Source organism: Macrobrachium nipponense, chromosome 6 (genome assembly GCF_015104395.2).
Source record: "Macrobrachium nipponense isolate FS-2020 chromosome 6, ASM1510439v2, whole genome shotgun sequence".
Classification (NCBI taxonomy): domain Eukaryota; kingdom Metazoa; phylum Arthropoda; class Malacostraca; order Decapoda; family Palaemonidae; genus Macrobrachium; species Macrobrachium nipponense.
Window position 1 is genome coordinate 77,773,242 of NC_061108.1, and position 20,034 is coordinate 77,793,275.

Sequence of the window (20,034 nt, forward strand, 5' to 3'; positions counted from 1 at the left end):
GATACATAGACACTTCAATAGATAAATCTAAAACTGAGAGCATCATTGAATTTTTATTATTTTTTTTCGTTATGGGATGCTTCGGTGACTGTGTTTATAGGGCAATTTGGGGCCTAACTCGATACAACCAACCAGGCCCCAGAGTTCGTGGACAGGAAATGGTAAGAAGCTCAATCGGACTCCTTGGAGTATGTGAGGAAGACAATATTTGAATGCATGGAGTGATTACGGAGCCAACTCTCCTTTATGGGAATGAAACAAGGATGATGAGTGGTGTGGAAGAAAAAGACTGTAGAGATTAATTGTTTTCGTAGTACCTAGTGGGTAACAATGACTGACAAGACGAGAGCTATGTAGATATGCCAAATAAATAGCCTTTAGTACATGAAGTGGTTAATGTTCTGGAAGTTTCCTTGTTTCAACAATTTAAGCATGAATGTGCTACAGTTTTACTTTCGTGCTTGATCCTGTTGAACTATTTTTATTCCAGGCAGCGGTCTCATTTGAAAATGTTTACCTTGCAATATACTCTGTTTTCATAATACCCAGTAAATGTTATGGTTAAATGAACTATTACTGCTTTGTTCCTGCCTTTTGTTTTTTGTTTTTGCATCTCTGTTTTCATAATTTGTCATTTTTTTTTTAGATTTAGCTTTCGTTTTTCTGTTTTATCTTGCTTCAGTTGCGTTTTTCCCGTTCATTCTTCACTATCTTCAGTGATGTCCAGAATCATGTTTTTCGTAGTCCAAGATAGTTTGATTGCGTTTTGTGTATATACTATAATTAATTCACAGCACCCATGTATTTGGTATCTAGCCCCCTCCGTTAGGACGCTCCTGATTGGCTAGTGATGAGCCAGTCACAGGGCTGGAAACTGACCAGTGACCAGTCACCAGTGGCAGTGGGCAGTATCTTTCCAGCATTATGAGAGTAGACATCTCTGCTCCGACCTTCCCCGACGAACATGTCTTTCTATAGTTATAACTTTCATTACACCTGAGGTTTACCCTAAGAAAAGCAGTTTCATCACTAAACTATTATAATGGTTTGTGAATTATGTACTTCAGTAAACTTAATGCTAAAATATGTATAGTGAAATAAACTTGACATTTTTAATATAAAATATATTCTTTCATTCCTTACATGATATCGCAGTGCATTCATCATTTATTGTCTTGTGTTTCATATCGTAGCTTAAATATCATGGAAGATAATGCTACCAAAAAAATATAGGTATTATCTTTATGAATATAAAAAGCAAAAGATTAAGAATATTAAAATGAGCGGGGATCTGCGCAACCACCCAGCTCAACTTATGTATAGATCCTGGACTGTGTAAAGTTGAGCTGGGTGCTTGCCGGGGTGAAGGCTATGTCTGCTCGGATCCCGACTCATTTAAATATTTTTAATCTTTTGCTTGTTATTTTCATAATTGATATTGATGGCCTACTTATTATTTTCTGGCAGCGTTGCCATCCATGATATTTAAGGTACGGTATTGTATGAAGCACAAGACGATAATTATAATGAACGCACTGCAATGTCACGTAAGGAGTGAAATATAAAAATGTATTATATATTATAAAATATATTTATATAATAAAAATTTAATGTTTATTTCACTATCCACATTTTACCGTTGAGCTTACTGAGGTACATAATTTATATATCATTATAATCCTTAAATCATTGGCTTGATACTGATGAAATTGGGAAATATTACTTTACTTAGAGTAAAACTTAGGTGTAACGAAAGTTACAACTTTCGAAAGACATGTTAGTCAGGATTATAAGGATTATAGCTAAATATGTTTGTCCTAAAACAGTAGTAGTACCTACCTAGTAGATTTTTTTCTTAGAGATTTATATGCAGATTGTATAATTTTAGTTCTATAATTGACATTGAACATTTACTATTATGTATTTCAGGAAGTCATTTATCAGCGAAAAATACTTGTTCTATAGATTTTTTTCTTTTATTTATGATGTAAGTATATCTAAGATATTTCTCCCTTCATTGTGGTTAAGGTGTTGCTGGTGAAAGTTTCTGTTATATTTAATTAGAAATGGACATTTGGATCTTAGTCGCTCCAATTGTAGAGAGTAAGTATTTATCCTGCATATATTCTTTAAGGTTGGTAACAGTGTTGTTCTACTATTATCAGGCGCAGTTATCTTTTTATGGTAACATAATAGCTTCCCATAAATTTTGCACTGCTTCTGGTATCTGTAATAAAAAATAATCCATCACAGTTGGTTTTTGGGGCTTGTTTTACCTTTTATTTTAAACTTAATAGTCTTCTGGTGGTATGTATCGAGTCAGTTTCCTCTCTGGTTGTAGCGTTTGAGGTTGGTTGACCAACATAAAACGGAACCACTTTAGGATGAAACAAATATTCATAGTTAATGCTTTTATATAAGACAATTAAGCTCAAGAAACATTTATTTCCTTTAATCAGTCTTCGTTATCTGTCACATACATATGAGAGGATGCTAGTAATTTTTTCATGATTTTTTTTTATACAATTCAACAACAATAATCTCGTGTGAAACTTTAACCGAAAGTAAATGGATAAAGATAGTTTATTTGAATTTAACAACTATAGAATAAAACGGGAGAAGAGCTAATATAAGTAATTTTCTAACTTTATTGACTTTCCTAATTTAAATTTGGCTTAATTTGACGATGCGTCCAGATGCTCCTTCATAACTGTTTGGCTAGCAACGTTCTCTTTTTATAGTTAGGGTCCAGCAAAAGCAACGTTAATTTTGCAAGGTGAATGCAGAATATCTTGGTGAAATATAGTTCTAGAGATGAAATTAATATTAATCTGATTTGGCTCATAAAATGGAGTACAAGGTCTTAAAAAATACTTAATTATTTATAATGTTTTAAGAAACGACTTCGTTGTTGTTTCAGATTCAGTTAGGTAGTTGTTAAATTTCCATCATGTCTCTGACCTTATACATAGAACTGTTTTCTGTAAATATTATTCATTGTCAATATAAACGTCTTCATGATATGTGTACACTAATTTTAAATTTTATGAATAAATTCTTCAAAATTAATTATTAAAAGCAAAATTATCTGTATTTGGTTTTAAGATTATACTAAGAAGTCAAACCTGGGTGTACTTTTACGCATGGAACTAAGCCAAAGGCGTAACATAGGATCGAAGTCTCTTGCTAGAGGTCTTCAGTTTCCTTTAACGATTCGCATTTGTTATCATAAACATTTCCACGTAGTATCGTCGTCGTGTTTTCATTGCCAGCTGTCAAATCACAATAACGATGGGTAAGGTTGCTTTGATTCAATTAGTTGAAAACACAGGTTGTAGGCTAGTGACAATCACTGTATGAATGAAATAACGACAAGAGAAGAGTCTGGATGTGACTTGAATAAGGGAAAGACCATCAGGACTGCGGTTTTCGTAAGCGGTCGTGTGAGTTGCCCATCAAACTCGACCCATTGGTATCTGGATGAGTCACTCAGATTATACCTACCTATAGCTAGTTTTTGAAATCCAAAAGAACTGTTTATATTGCACGTCCATATTTTGAAATAGCACGGACAAGAGATACCTACATGTCAGTAGCCTGCTTTACTTCTCAATTCGTTAAGTGTATCAGTGAAATCTGCCAAGTTTAGCCGCGAGTCTTAGGCCTATCGGCGCCTTGCTAACGTTGCGTACCGGCAATTTAGGCCCAAGTTGGCTAGTTTATTGATGTTTCTTTCGAAATATATGTTATAAGGGCATTTACATAGTGTGCCAATTCACAGCCCACCTGCTATGCCTTATCTCATCACGTCAAAACCATCTCAGCCTGTGTTGTTTTTTGAGATGGGTAGCTAGGGTAAACACCGCATGGTACAGGGGTGGACCATATACGATCAATGTGTACCACCCTAAAAAAAGTACATTATAACGCGTCCTGAAACCGGAGATGGGCATCAGTCGCGACTTCTTGTTGGTGAGAAACGGAGCTAAAGACTTCTATTCTCCTTTCGAAGTAAGTATTTTCTCCAAAGTTGAAATTAAGGCCAAATTTTAAGATTTAAACAGAGGGTAGTGAAAACGGTGTACACGGCAGTCCAAATCTCACTAAAATGCTTTCAACATATTTACTTACAACTTGAAATATTTAGAAGATTGATGCCATCTCAATGTTTACGGAGTCACTTGTGTCAAACTTCCCATTTCCTGTGATAAATCCGCACACCACTTGTACCCACAGACGCTGGGGCACTTTCATCACAACAATCGGAACACGGAAACTTACCACGACGTTTGTTAGTAAACAACTGTTTGTTCATGAAACTTACCTGTCAGATATATATATAGCTGTATTTTTCCGAATCCGACAGAAATTTAAACACTTACGACACACGCAGTGGGAGTCAGGTGGTTAGTACCCATTCCCGCCGCTGGGAGGCGGGTATCAGGAATCATTCCCATTTTCTATTCATAATTTTTCTGTCGCCGGTGCTGAAAACACCTGTTTTCAGTACCTCCGTCTTAGGATTTTGGAAACTTCATTGCCGCTAAGTATCCTAATTGTCTTTTGATTTATTCACTTGGATTTGTGGCTAGGCATACGCTATCTTAAATTGATTTGAATTTGATTCATTTTTGCATAAAATATCTGAATCTAGTTAGGCTAGTTTCAGACGGGGTTGTCTGCAAAGATAGGGTGTGGCTACCGTAAGCTTCGGTAGATTCGCACTTGGTATGTACGAGGGGTATGGGTCTTGCTTCTTTGTTGAGATTTGTCATGTAAGGAGTGTGAGACTTTGTCTTTTCCGTAAGGAAGACGTATGATTCGTATGTACGCAATTAATCAGTAAACATGTCTAATTCCGTAAGGAAGACGTATGATTCGTATGTACGCAATTAATCAGTAACAAAAGTCAGGGTAGTGAACCTGCTAACCTTCCTGTAGACTTTATTTTGCATAACCCTGTAGTATGGCCTACGGGCTATGTATATGTCTACGAGAGGTGCTCGCTCTCCTTCATTGCTGTGAAGTGCTACTTCTGTAATTGTTACTCCTAACCCTGCAGTGTTGCCTTCGGGCCCTAAGCAGTGTCTGTAGAGAAATTGCCCTTTCTCTGATACTCCTTCGATTCGTAACTTAGAATCGAAAGTGCTTGCTTTAGAGAGTAAAAGTGAAGTGCAGAAGTGCAGTGATACCCCTTGTGTAGTGGAGGGTGCGTCAGATCGGCCTCGTTTCGCCTCTAGGCCGGGACCTCTGCTTGACTCCCAGAACCAGTGAGAGAGCATGTCGAAAGCCGAAGGAGGGTTACGAGGAACCCCCACCGATCTGGCGTGCCTTCGGCAGTTTCTGATGAAAATCCCCAGACTGCCTAAGTGCGTGCACGTGCACGAATCCTGAAGGATTGCTTCTCGTCCTCCGAAGCGTCCTCCCCGCGCAGGGGTTGGAGCTTTCGGATGGACTCGCGCCCTCTAAATAGAAGCTTTATAGAAGAGGACGCTTCACGTCCTCTCTCTGTCTCTCTCGTTATGCGTTTCAGTGAGAAGTAAGAAGGCGAACGTCGCCTGAACTCGTGTCCGTCTTTCCACCGAGAAATACGTAAAAGAAGTCATAGTAGCAGTAAGCTTTTGATTTGTTTGTATGGTGTTTTTACGTTGCATGGAACCAGTGGTTATTCAGCAACGGGACCAACGGCTTTACGTGACTTCCGAACCACGTCGAGAATGAACTTCTATCACCAGAAATACACATCTCTCACTCCTCAATGGAATGGCCGGGAATCGAACCCGCGACCACCGAGGTGTGAAGCAAACACCAAACCAACCACGCCACTGAGGTGCTTAGTAAGCTTTTGAGAGCGGACGCCCAAGCCAGGGGCGCGCGGGTGCACGCCGCGCGTGCGCCTGCCAGTGGGACCGCCGAGCGCGCTCCAATGGACGCCGCGCGCGCCTCCAGTGGAACCCGCCGAGCGGTGCACCAGCGCACGCCAGGTGTGTCGCCTGGCTGAACGTTTCTGTTGAACTCTTCAAGCTCTTGTTTCAGATTTGGGCTTAAAGAATTTTTACCTCTACCTTCGATGATACCTTCTACCTCACCTGCAAAGAATGTGAAGTAGGCAGTGCTTCCGAGTAAGCTTAAAGTGAACAGACAACTTCTTCGAAACCCAGCAAGACATCGGTTTCGTGAATTCAAGAGGTCTCTGTCAATTAATATTGCTTTTCGCATAGGTGGATGGAGTTAAGGAAAGCTCAAGGGAAGTTCTCGTTTGCTCTACCGCAAGCTTTGCCATTCTGCCAATAAATTTAAGTTGCCACTACCGCAGTCAAGACTTTGCGATAAGGCAGTTACGGGTTATAAAGGCTCGATGTCCTGCACGTCAGGACTCTCGGCAACGTTCAGTAGGATTCTTGCAAAGGCACTCATCAAAAGTACGCTCTTCAGGAAAGCGCAAGACAGGACTGCCTTTGCCATACTGCCAATAAATTTTAAGCTTTAGCAGGCATTAGTTGTGATACGGGAGAGGAAGCTGGTTGGAGAGTTTCTTCCTCTTCCCAGGATAATTTTGCCAGCTTTTTAGCCCATCTGAAAGGGCTTTTCAGATGATAGTTTTTGTTAGTTCCTAGTCGGGTGACTACGCTGCCGAATTGAACATCGTCGTAATACCTGACGTAAGCCCAGTCTCTTAACAGGATTCTTGCCCCTTCCTCGTTTGAGACGGGAATCGGAAAATAAAATGCTCGACTTCCTGGATTACGTTTTGTCAATTCAGTGACTTTCCCCCATTGACAATATACTATCGTTTTGTCAAGTAAGTGGGTATCCCCTCATTGACAAAATATCTCTTTGTCCCGTAAATGGGTTAGTTCTCATTGACAAACATCTCATTAACTTGATATTGCGTAAGCGAATAAGCTCTTATTGACAAGATTCGGAAGAGCTCTCATTCGTCATTCGCAGACTCGTACAAGAAATAGACTTGTAGACTACGTCAATGAACGCTTATGTCCAATAACATAAGAAGCTTGAGCTGACTGCTTCGATTCTCCTAAGTTTTGTTCATGAAACTTGCCTGTCAGATATGTATGTAGCTGTATTTCCGAATTCAGCTATATATATGTCTGCCAGGTAAGTATGAACAAACTTTATTGTGATATAATTTCATATTTTGCCTTGCGTTATTTTATTTCTGGTTGGTTCAAGTCCATATACGCTTGCTGTAGTTACCTCTTCGGATGGCAACCGAGAGGTCTATGGTCCATTTTAAGGAGCATTTAAATCGTTACTCCCTGCAGCCTTCCAGGAGTTTCCGATTTATCTTTTACCGTTGTATGGTAGTGTTCTGACGACACAAACGCATCTATATATTTAGCGTTTTCTGTTTCGCTTAAATATACCAGCTTGAGAGTCTCTTTATGCTAAAAATAACGAACCTTTTTCTTCATAGAATAGGGTAGCTGGCAACCCAGGCATAAAGTTAAGAGACGACGATGACGGACGATCGTAAGCTGCTGCTGTCACTGTCCTCTGACTCCTCTCCTCCAGTCCAAACGAGCCAGTACCAACTCGTTCGCTGTCATGCGCTGTAGGTTAAGTCTCTCTCTCCTGCGGGATTGACTGACTAACCGTATCTCTGTGGCTGGCAGTTACGTCTCTCTCTCTCCTGCGGGATTGACTGACGAACTGTATCTCTGCCCTACAATCACGGACTTTAGCCTAAGATTGAGGGGATTTCTTACATGAATAAACATTGCATTCGTTTGGCCTTAATATGTTCTACAGAGATATCTTACTCCTTTCGGTGCTCGTTACCGCACGGTATAGGACTACGAGTCTACCACAACATTGCACTATTATATGCTCTCTTGCTTAGGCAAAGCGCAGCCTTATTAGGGAAGTAAACATACTGTGTGAGGGAATGGATGAGCTCGCTGGGGACCATTTCCTTCCTAAAGAAGTTTGTTTCCCTGAATAGACTGCAATTCAGACCTCTACAGTTTTTTCCTACCGGGAAACTGAAATTTTATTAAAGATCTAGGAATGATTCTGAACATCTCTCGGTGCGTTAAGTATCTCTTGAGGTGATAGAAAGAAGTTGCCGGACATCTGGAGAGGGTTTCAGATGTCCTGGATCATAATCTGAAAGAAGTGGAAGCAATTCAGTCGTCCCTCCAGTCCTCGAAATGAGTTTTTTGGAACCATGGTTCCATATCAACTCTGATCTTCTACAGCTCTCTCATATCTTAGGAAGTATCTTCTCTCGGTCCCGGTTCGGTTGGGTTTACGAGAAAGAGCCTATTATAACAACAGGCGTAGAATGGAACGATCCTCTAGAGGTTCGTTACAGGATTGCAAAAGTCCGTTCGAATCGTCTCGATCGAAGGCAGCAACTACTGACTTCCGAGTGGAATCTTTCTTTAGAAGTATGTTGAGAGTTGTGGAGACTTTAGGGACGTCCTTTCATTCATCTCTTCGCTAGGTTGAGGACGAAGAGGCTTCTTCTTCTCTGCTCCCTTGTTCTCGATCCGGGAGCGGTAACATTAAACGCCATCCTATGATATTGAACGGGGATGGATGTTTAGTCTCTTTTCTCCTTTTTCAATCACTTAGGAAATGTAATAAGATGATTTATATCATCACAGGGAGCGACAATGACGCTAATCGCCCCATGTTGGCCTTCAAGACCCTAGATTCACAGAGGTCACGTCCTTTCCAAGACCTTTTCCGAGAGAGTCGGTCTCCTTTAACACGAAAGGTACCTATAACCTCTCCGCTCTGAGTCTGACTACGTTCAGACTATCGAGATGTTGACAGCATAAGATTGCAGTCTTCCCTTTCCGTTTGAAGAATGGGATAAGCTGGCAGTCACAACTATTAAAGAATACGCAAATATGTTGTTGACGGCTTTGGGCTCAGAGATTTGCTTCTGTCAAACAACAAAGCCCTTAACGATCTTTGAGTTCTGTGAAATCTCGAAACTCGCTCACCATCTACTTTTTGTCTCACCTGTTTTCTCGGGGTCAGACACTCGTGCGAGATCAGGAGACATATAGTAGCCCTGAGTTTCTTGTTGACGAAGTCGGTTGCGTTTATACACCTCCGATGATCGTTTAACATGAGACCAGGTTGGACTGTCAGGCATTCGTCCTTCGGGACTGAATCGCCTTTTTGCTCCTCGCTCCTTTCTCCTGGCACCAGAAGCTCGAGTCAGGAGTGGCTCAGGAGTTGATTCGCTAACGACGTTGGGTTGCGTTGATACACCCCCCAAGGTTTGCTTAGCTTGAATCGCCCAGGCAGTCCAAACACTCATCCTTCAGCGAAGAATAGTGCCTTATGGTCTTCAGGGTACAGCCTTGCTGTCCTTGATTCGTCTGACTGGTCAATTGGTCGGTCACCTGACGTTAGTACAGACGGACTGACTGTGCATGTCCAGATCGAAGCTTTCAATATGGAACTTAGACATAGTCTGAAGTTCTTGATGTCAAAGCATTCGAACATCTCCTACCTGTTAACTTCTTGCATGTGATCAGGAAGGCATTTTTCTAACCACCCACCTAGATACGACAAAGAGGTTAGTGAGATTTTAAGCCATCGTCACAAGTTTTGACTTTAGAGAACACAAGGCGGTGTGCTCTCTAAGCTTTTCGTTATGGCCTAAGAATGGAAACCCGTTTTGTCCTTGGGCCAGGAGCTTGGAAGCAAGGATGGCACAAGTTAGTGGGCAGGAGCCAGAGAGAGTCCTGTGCCCTGTCAGGTCTCTCAAGTTTTATCTACATAAAACTCAAGAAAGTCGAAGTCGTACGGACAATCTGCAGTGTCCGAAAAGACCAGACTTGCCCATATCGAAGAACACCCTGGCTTTATTGTTAAGGAGGTCTTCAAAAAGCTCCTCTTTGTGTTTGCACAAAGATTTGAAATCTTTTGATTTGAATGCTCACGAGGTGAGGGCGCGGCCTCGGAAGCATTTCAACAGAGCATGGCACTCGGCAACATCCTGAGTACCATGTTTTAGCGAAGCAACTCTGTGTTCAATTCACACTCCCTGCGAGATGTGAAGATGGCATATGAGATCTGCTGCTCGCTAGGGCCATATGTGTCTGCAGACACAATCTTGGGGGCAAGAAGTACCACTCATCCTATCCTGTAGAAAATGGTTAGGAAGAGCTCTTAATTTAGTAGTTGAGTCGCCGACAACGGTGACTTCTTAACTCTTAAAGCCTTAGTTAAACACACCTTAAAGCTTTGGCTAGGCTGGGTCAGGTGGTGATATATATTTTTATATATATTTATTTATTTTACTTCTTAGCCCTCATGGTATGGTCAATATGGTCTAGTCACGTCGTGGTCTCGCCCCTGTTGACAGATCATCTGGAGTGCACCAGCTATATAGGTCTCTACCTCGCTGGCAACTCTAGTAGCACAAGCAGACTTACGCGGCAGTAACCACGAAGTCAGCTATGCTAACAGGTAAGGAATCAAGATATCAATTATCTGCATATATATGTTTCCTAAAATCTTCTATTCTGTCTACTCCCAACACCAAAGGTGGGATGGGATTCAGCTATATATATATCTGACAGGTAAGTTTTCATGAACAAATGATATTGTAATATACAATTAAGTTTGTTCATACTTACCTGGCAGATATATATAATCAAGTACCCACCCACCTCCCCTCAGGAGACAGTGGAAATAAAAATTATGAATAGAAAATGGGAATGATTCCTGATACCCGCCTCCCAGCGGCGGATGGGTACTTGGGTACTAACCACCTGACTCCCACTGCGTGTGTCGTAAGTGTTTAAATTTCTGTCGGATTCGGAAAAATACAGCTATATATATATCTGCCAGGTAAGTATGAACAAACTTAATTGTATCATTACAATATCATTTTTGGTAGAAGACGACGACGAAGCGTGCACTTGGATAATTTTTTAAATAAATAGTAAAACATCAATATTTTACATATTTATGATGATTAGGGTAAAAAACCGCATGGTACAGGGGTGGACCATGTACGATCAATATGTACAACCCCAAGAAAAGTACATTATAGTAACGTGTCCTGACACCGGAGTAGAGGTCTTTAGCTCCGTTTCTCACCAACAACAAGTCGCGTCTGATGCCCATCTCCGATGTCAGGACGCGTTATAATGTACTTTTTTTAGGGTTGTACACATTGATCGTACATGGTCCACCCCTGTACCATGCGGTTTTTTACCCTAATTTGAAAATATTCGTTATTGAAAAAGTAACTCTATTCTGACTTAAATTTAAGTAATTATTTTTTGGAATTAGAACGTTCGTTTAAGTCCTGTATTATGACATCATGACATCTTGGCTTTCGTACTTATTGTAAATAATTGCTTTACTCAACTTTCTTGCAGAACAGTTTACCAGTTATTCATGCAGATTATCAGCTATTCATGTAATTGTTATAATCGTAATGCCTATATATATCTTTATTATTTACTTTTTGGATATATGAAGATGTTTTACTGCTGGATTATCGCCATAGTGTGACGCAATCGTTTTCGGTCCCTGGGCCTCTGTTTTTGCACCATAAGAAATTATGGGGCCGAATTTGCAATGACCAGAAAGTCGTTAAAAGAGGAAAGTTAGCATTGAGGGGCGTATGTTTTGATTGAGAAAAATACAAATTTATTCAATAGCTAGCTTGTAAAAAATACTTGATTACAAAAAACTTGATTGACAACTAAGCAGCATACCTACTATGGGTTTCAGCAACAGTGCAAGCACATTTTTGGGCAATACCTATTCTTGTAACGAACACTCGTATCAGAACGAGATTTTGCTATAGTGCATTACACCCAGTGCAGTAATTTATAAGGGTATCGTGAATCACTAATCGTAAAGAATAATGACACTTGTCCTTGTACCAAGAGACAAAACTCCATTATGCAGAAATGGATACGAACACGCATAAAAAGCTCCACCTACCCTCTCCACCCCCTCCACCCCCCCCTCCACCGCCACCCCTTTCCTTCTTTCTTCCTTCGCCTTCCTTTCTCTCTCTCTCTCTCTCTCTCTCTCTCTGTTGCCATTCGGTATGTGTTCACCCTCCAAACTGGGTTTAAGACTTGCACAAAACGTGGAAATTGGTGCAATTAGGCTATGTATTGGAAGTATACATACATAAATATTAAAGCAATTTTATCATTATTGCATTACTATGACAACTAGAATTCATGGAAACAGTTTATAATAATGAATCGGCGTATGTGTGAAGCCTCCACTAATGTGGCATCGATGATTTTGCCATTCTTAGCATGCAAACATTAAAGGTTACATTTATTTCTGGCATACAGTTATTAAAGAAATTCAAAATACTAATGTAGACTTAAATAATGAAAAGTGTTAGCAAAAACAAAAAAGCAAAAAAAAAAAAAAATATATAATCCACTTATCCGTAGTCGTTCCTCTATGGTTTTTGGCAGCCAGGTGTACGAAAAGGTTAGAAACATTGGATTGTATCTACTTTAGAAATATCTGTAATTTTTCGGGGTAATTTGGTTGCAAAAAAGGGATAATATACATGAATTAAATTAAAATTTTTAAATAACAAAGTAAAGAACTAAATAACGAGTAAAGTAAACAATTTAGGGAATAAAACTTTGGAGTTTCGTCGTCTGCTGTTCGTAACTGTGTTTGTGGCGCGCGCACTTAGAAACCAGGAACAGCAACTTGTTTAAAGTGCAATGTGGAGTGAATTGAGACCAAAATGTGTATAATAACAATCAAATAAGCACTGTGGAGTTTCAGTTGTGATAGCAGTAAGGATTAAAACCACCGATTACAGGGTAAAAATGAATTCAGTTCAAACCATGACCCCGGGAATAAAAAGTTTCATACTTTCAGTAATATAGGCAACAAAATGTTTTATTTTGCTGATTACAACTGCAATCTTGAGTAAGATCAATAAACGTTACATATATACGCTTACATTGTTCAAATGAGTGCTGGGAAGGCTGGGAAAGATGGTGGTCGTCACTGAACAGAACCTGTACAGCCACACGGTAGCCGCCATACTGGATTTCAAAACTGCCTTGAAAACATATTTTACGAAGAGCGTCACATGCTTATTTTAGTTCGTATGTGGCTTTCATATTTCACATTATGTTGACGAAACTTCAATCTTTTGAATGGTATGCTTGGAGTTGTAATTGTATTCTTGTTTCACCATTGAAATATCGAGTGAATAAGACCTGTCCACTGTGATAAGGGTTGGTAGTTGCTGGTGTTTCCCCCTAGTATTGGTACCCAAGGGGTCTTTAGAATTAGGGTGTAGGGTAAACGACCGGGAGGTGACATAGTGGCCACCTCTTCCGGAATGTGGCCAATTTCCTGAAAAAGTACTTGAATCCTCTGACATGACCTCTCATGAGTGTCAGTCAAGAGTTGTGGCCCATCCAGGCAACACACCAAGACCTCTACACTCCTCTCGAAGTAGGGTGAACAACTGAGTGGACTACCTGGGCCAGTCTTGCCTGCTCATTGACCCACCTTCCAGAAAAAGTACTTTGGTATTTCTATATAAGCATCCCGCATCGTTCGTCCCCTCAAATACGAAAGCCACCAGGAATTGGGGCATCAAATGTATTTTGCCGTGTTTAGTACGAGTCCTTAGGGGTTAATTACAGTCGTCCGAATAAATATTACTTAAAATTCTTGTTCAGGAGATGAAACTGCAAAGAAAAACCGAAACTGCCGTAGTCTAGGCCGCCGCAGAATAGTAATATAGATCTACCAGTACTTTAACATGTCCTGACACCGGAGATGGACACCAGTCATGAGTCAACGGTCATGGAAGCAACACCTTGAGACCTGTACTTTCATCTCTAAATAAGTGTTTTCCCCCAAAGTACAAAATAATGTCATATTTTAAGATTAAACGTGTAGAAGATTGACGACATCTCGATGTTTGTGGAGTCACCTGTGTCAATAAACATACCATTTCTTGTGCTAAATCCGCACACCACTCGTACCTATAGACGCTGGGACACTTTCTTCTTAACAATCTTAAACGATGACGACGAATGCCCTCGAGTCCAAGGAAAATCGTGATTTGTTCCGACACGGCATACAAACCTTCGGTCCTTTTACAATAGGAAGGTACTAGCGGCAGCTGGATAGGTCGTAAGCTTTCGAACAAGGGGTTCGGTAGTTAACTGCTTGTCCGACAGGCGCGCGCGCGACTGGGAGGTAAACAAACCACTTTTGCTTTCGGCCTCACAGCGAGTGGACGTGTGTGTTCGACGCTCTCTGCCCTTCTTCGTCGTTTGCTTTCTTTGAGTATTTGGTTTGTGTTTGTGTATGAATCATAATTGTAAGTACAATCATTTCCTCTTTTTTCATCCATTGTGATTATATTATTGATCAATCATGAATCTCCACGCCCTCTGCTACCCCCCGGAGATTGTGCCCGGGTACCGAAGGGCGTAAATGCGGAAAGTTCCGCTCCTTCCCTGAAATTGATCCACATATCTTGTGCGCTCGGTGTCGGGGGCGCGAGTGCACCCGAGCCGAGCCCTGTGAAGTGTGTTGTAATTGGTCGGAGGCGCAGTGGGGCTTGTACGAAGGTAGGAAGAAGCGAAGGCCTGCAAAGGAGTCGTCGGAAAGCTCTCCCGCACTACTCCCTTTTGGTTACGGACACTTCGTCTCTTTCTGCCGCCCGCTCAGCTCCCACGTTTGGCGCCTTCCCCTTCGGGGGGGGTTTCTAGGTCCTTCTCCTCACCCGACCTGTCGAGTGTGGAGGAGGGCGCTAGATACCCCGATGTCGAGTTGTACTCTGGGTCCTCTATCCGTTCGTCTTCGCGCGAGCGGGTAGAGGATCCTGCTAATCACCCGACCTTTGCTTCCTCAGGTGCGGTTGCCGCGAAGGACGACCTCGGACAGGTGTGGGCATCGTTGGGTCTGCAGGGTGTGCCGAGTGTCCAGGGGCTGCTCTACCATCTCGCTGGCTCTGTGGCGGTCACGCATGCTACGGTAACGACCACCACCACGACCCTTTCAACACCTGGCTATGCTTCACCTCCCTCACCTGGTGTACACCCCGCAGCGGTCTCTGTCACACCAACTACATCGGTGCAGGGGCCAGTCGCCGTACCACGGGGGAGTGTGATGCCGCCGCCTGGGTTTGCCGTGCTGCCGCGACCGGACTTCGTGTGCCCGAAGAGCTCGCCCCTGGACCTCCCACCTGTACCTAGGATGTCTGTGCCGCTGGTCCGTCCACCTGGACCGCCTGTACAGCCTGCCGTACCTGCCCAGCCGCTGTTCACGGACGTGACGTTGCCGACCACTGCTGCCGTTCCTGTACCTGCTCCTGCCGTCTCCACTGCTGTTCCTGTGATGCCTGCACCTGCTGACGTTGTTCCTGTTCGTGGCGCCGCTGCTCCCGATGCCGATCTGTTCGGACAGGTGCGTCTGGGCCCTGTTGCTTCGGCAACAGCAGCCCCGGCTCCGCCCTGGATGACAGATCTGACATCGGTCCTGAGGAGGTTGACGAAGAAGAAGAAGAAGAGGAGGAAGGTGTCGTCGTCGTCTTCATCGTCGTCGTCGTCTGCCGCCTCTTCCCCTTCTTCTTCTAAGGCTCCCCCGCCTAAGAAGAAGAAGGTCGCCTCCCCCCCCTAAGAAGTCTCCTTCGGGAAGCTTCTAAGGTCCCGTCTCGCTCCGGTGAGACGGGGGTTCTTCCGCTGGTCACCCTGCTCCTTCGGGGCAGGACCCGTCTCTTCTTCCGCAAGGAAGAAGACTACGGGGACCAGAGGAGTGCGGCTAACACCGGCACTTCCTCACCTGCTGTTAGTGGTTCGACCACGGCAGCAGGGTCCGTCTCGGCCTCTCGTTCGCGAGAGGTACCGAGTGTACGGTCGCCTACCAGCGACCGTGCAGCTAGGAACCAGACCTCTGAGCCAGCTCAGCGTCAGGTTCACGGCACGGAGCGGAAGACTGGTGACAGTCGTTCACGCGATTCTCACCAGACCAGCTCTCGCTCTCGCGGCGAGCAGCTGGCTACCCGGGCGGACGTGACGGTCCACGACCGGCCACGGGCTGAGGCTGGGAAGAGGTCCCCCCGTTCGCCGGCGCCAGCCACGGCTGGTGCCAGCGACGTGACGCGCCGTGAGGATACGCACCGGTCTCACCGTGACAGTGGAGCTCGCCGGTCGCCTGACCGTCACTCTCACAGAGAGCGATCGGGTACGGCGACCGGCACCAGCTCCTCTGACACACGAGACCGGGGCCGCCGCCTCTCGGCCGTCCAGCCGTTCTCCACAGCGAGACGGCTCGACTAGGCCTGCAGCTCGATCGCCACCGCGGTTTGACGATCGCCTGCAGTCTTCCAAGCCCGCTGGTTCTGCCAGCGAGCGAGCAGGGAGCGTTAGGTCTGCCTCTCCCATACCTTCAACCTCCTCGGGTTACACCGGGAGGGGCGAGGTATTGAGGAGTGATCGTGAGGGGTGCGCCCCTCAGGATCCCACCACGACGTCCTACGTACCAGGCACGGGTCTCGGACCGGCCAGGTCGTATGCACAAGTGGCTGGAGGAGACCGAGAGGGGTCTGTCGCTGTTCCCCCCCTCGAGGGGGGAGGGTCTCGGGAGATGCTCCTGTTCGAGGGACTGGATGGTCCTACTCCGCAGGACGCAGTAACTCCTGAGATCCAGAGGAACTTTGCCGAGGTAATTGCGCTGATTCGTCAGCACAACGACCTCGGGGTGGGGGAAGGATCGCCGCTCCCAACCATCGAGCCCACGTCCCGGCTCGAGTCGTTCTTGGGGCCCGAAGAGGGAACCCAGACCGACGGTGGGTTTGCCGCGTTCCGAGCTTGCCGACTCAGTGCTGGACCAGGTAGAATCTCTTGTCTCCGGGCAAGACGGTTCTCTCAAGTCTGGCAGGTCGAGCAAGCTGCTTCCACCTCCTCTGCTGCGACAGCGGCGTTTTTACGTGCCATCTGAGGACCCGATGCCGCCCAAACAGGTGAACCCGGAGTTAGCCAGGCTGACTCCGGGTGTGTCTCTGCAGCAGCTCCTGTCCGAGAACCTATGGTTCTCGCAGCAAGAGGCACTCGGCCTGGAATCGACTGCCATGGCAGCTTTCCAGGCCGTCTCCTGGTTAGATCTGTGGTCCCTCACAGTATCTAAGGTCGCAGCCAACTCCGGGGGAATTTCTCCCGAAGATGACTCGGCCTTTAGGAGACTTTGCCAGTCTGGGGGAAGAGCCATCTCCTTCCTTGCCCACCAGACGGTGAACCTGTGGGCCAACCTGGTTCTCCGACGCAGGGACGCTGTCCTTACTCGGGTTTCCAGGGCGGCTGGGCGTGAAGCGGCATTGGGACTACGCAACGGACCTTTACGGAGTTCCACGTCTCTCTTCCCAGGAGAGATGGTGGACGCTGCGGTGGACAGACGGCGCACTGACGACAGTGACCGTCTGGTTCACCAGGCAGTCTCGAAGGCTTCTGGGCAGCCTCGGACTGCGGCCAAGCCAAAGAGCTCGGCTAGCGCTTCCTCGGTGGCTAAGACGGTAGTCGCGTCGAAGCCCCGGGGAAAGACTCTGTCTTCTTCGACTTCTACAAAGGGGAGCCAGCCGAAACCAGCCCTCCTCCCAGCCCTCCTTCTCCCGAGGAGGCTCTGGGAAGAAGTCGAAGAAAGGGGGGAAACGCTAGGGACGGCGTTCCCCCTCACCTGCTGCCGGAAGTGGGGGGGTGCCTGGCCAGCCATTGGGCAACTTGGCCAGCGCTACGCGCCGAGACCTGGATTGTAGATGTCCTTCGGGAGGGATATCTATTACCTTCGAATCTCGGCCACCCCTCACCTCCAACCCGGTCCAACAGCAGTCGTACGTTCCAGGGTCATCGAAGGACGTAGCATTGAGACAGGAGATCAAGACATGTGAGCAAGAGAGCTGTAGAAATCGTCACGGATCAGTCACGGGCTTTTACAGTCGACTCTTCCTGGTGGAAAAGTCTACGGGTAGGCTGGCGCCGGTGATAGATCTCTCCTCTCGAACCGGTTTGTTCGCCAGACCCGGTTCACGATGGAGACGGCACGTTCCGTGCTCGACTCCATCAGGGAGAACGATTTCATGCTTTCAGTGGACTTGAAGGATGCGTATTTCCAAATACCCATTCATCAGTCCTCCAGAAAGTACCTCCGCTTCATCCTCGACGGGACGGTGTACCAGTTCAGGGCACTTTGCTTCGGTCTCTCAACCGCCCCACAGGTGTTCACGCGAGTGTTCACTCTGGTGTCTGCTTGGGCCCATTCGCAACGGGATACGTCTGATGAGGTATCTCGACGATTGGTTAGTCCTGGCGAGCTCCCGCTCGCAGTTGCTACAGGACAGGGATCGACTGCTCGAGTTCTGTCGCGATCTGGGGGGGATCGTTGTGAACTTCGAAAAGTCCGATCTCGAGCCCAAGCAGAGGATGAAGTACCTGGGTATGCTGATCGACACGGTAGCAGGGCGAGTCTTCCCCGCAGACTTGCGGATCAGCAGATTCAGGGAGGCAGCCAACCAGTTCCTGTCTCGGCAGGAACAGGTAGCTCAGCGATGGCAAGTCGTGATCGGACACCTGTCGTCACTCGAGAAGTTATCCCTCACGGCGTCTTCACCTCGTCTCTCCAGTGGAGACTAAAGGAGAGTTGGTCACAGGCGACGGATCCCCCAAGCTTTCCCAGTGTCACTGACACCGGAGTGAGGGCAGGACCTAGCCTGGTGGCTGGACGACAGGAACCTCTTAAGAGGAGTGCCTCTGCGCACTCCCCCCCCGGACATGCAGCTGTTCTCAGACGCATCGACCGAGGGATGGGGCGCACACCTGGAGGAGTTGCTGACTTCAGGATGTTTGGGACGAGAACGACAAGCACCTTCACATCAATGTACTGGAACTCAAGGCAGCGTTCCCTCGCTCTCCAAGAGTTCCTGACCGCTTGATGGGACACTCAGTGGTGTTGATGTGCGACAACACCACGGTAGTGGCCTACGTCAACAAACAGGGGGGCCTAGTGTCTCTCCCGTTGTACCAGTTGACTCGGCAGGTGCACGAGTGGGCCGAGGCACACTCAATAGAGCTGTCGGCCACACTACATTCCAGGGAAAAGGAATGTATGTAGCAGACACGCTCAGCCGTCGGGATCAGGTGATAGGGACCGAGTGGTCCTCTACACCAGGACGTGGCGGAAAGGCTCTTCGACCTGTGGGGGCAACCAGTCGTGGATCTGTTCGCCACCCGGCACAACAGAAAGCTTCAGGTTTTCTTCTCAGCCGTGCCGGACCCATGGGCAGCTGCAGAGGACGCTCTTCAACACCCGTGGGACGACCTCTTCGTCTATGCCTTTCCCCCGTTCAGCCTGATTTGCAAGGTGATCAGTCGAGCACTGGTCACCCCGAATCTCAGGATGATCCTGGTGGCTCCCAAATGGCCACAGGCCATTTGGTATCCGGACCTGCTGGCTCTTCTCGCAGGAGAACGAGAGAGATTCCCCCTTGGCACAACCTTCGTCGCCCAGCCACACGTCGAGCAGGTACCACCGAGCAGTCCAGTCCCTACGACTTCATGGCTTGCTGTTATCCACCATCTCTTGCGAACGAGAGGCTTTTCTCGTAGCGCAGCAACAGAGATGGCTGGAAACGTCCGTCAGTTCTCTGCAGCTGTGTACCAGGGGAAGTGGGCCGTCTTCTGTGGTTGGTGTCGTAGACGGGGTCTATCTCCTCTCAGAGCCACTCTTCAGCAGGTAGCGGATTTTCCCTCGTTTTTCTTCGCCGAGAGAAGCTCTTCTCAGTACCCACAGTTAAAGGATATAGCGAGCACTGGCGCTCGTCCTAAAACTGAGGGGACTGGACATCCGAAACTCGTTCGAGATCTCCTTGCTTATGAGGAGCTTCGAAAGGTCTTGCCCACCCACGGGAACTCAGGCCCCCTGCGTGGGATGTGACTCTCGTCCTTAGGAGTTTGACTCGAACGCCGTTCGAGCCACTCCGAGAGTCGTCAGACAGGGATCTGACCTCAAGACCCTCTTCTTTGC

General features: G+C 46.0%; 1 protein-coding gene across 2 annotated transcripts in view; it reads left to right on the forward strand.

Moving 5' to 3' along the window:
- Positions 1-3,168: 3,168 nt before the first annotated feature.
- The window catches only part of LOC135216317 (ADP-ribosylation factor-like protein 1), a 178,920-nt gene continuing 162,054 nt past the window's right edge, over positions 3,169-20,034 (forward strand). The window contains exon 1 of one of the 2 annotated variants that reach the window (XM_064251488.1): positions 3,169-3,295. In XM_064251488.1, coding sequence (XP_064107558.1) covers positions 3,292-3,295 — 4 coding nt within the window. In that variant the 5' untranslated portion in view covers positions 3,169-3,291. Of the gene's footprint in view, positions 3,296-3,320; positions 3,444-20,034 lie in introns of those variants that run through there. The other variant, XM_064251489.1, reaches the window with a different exon arrangement.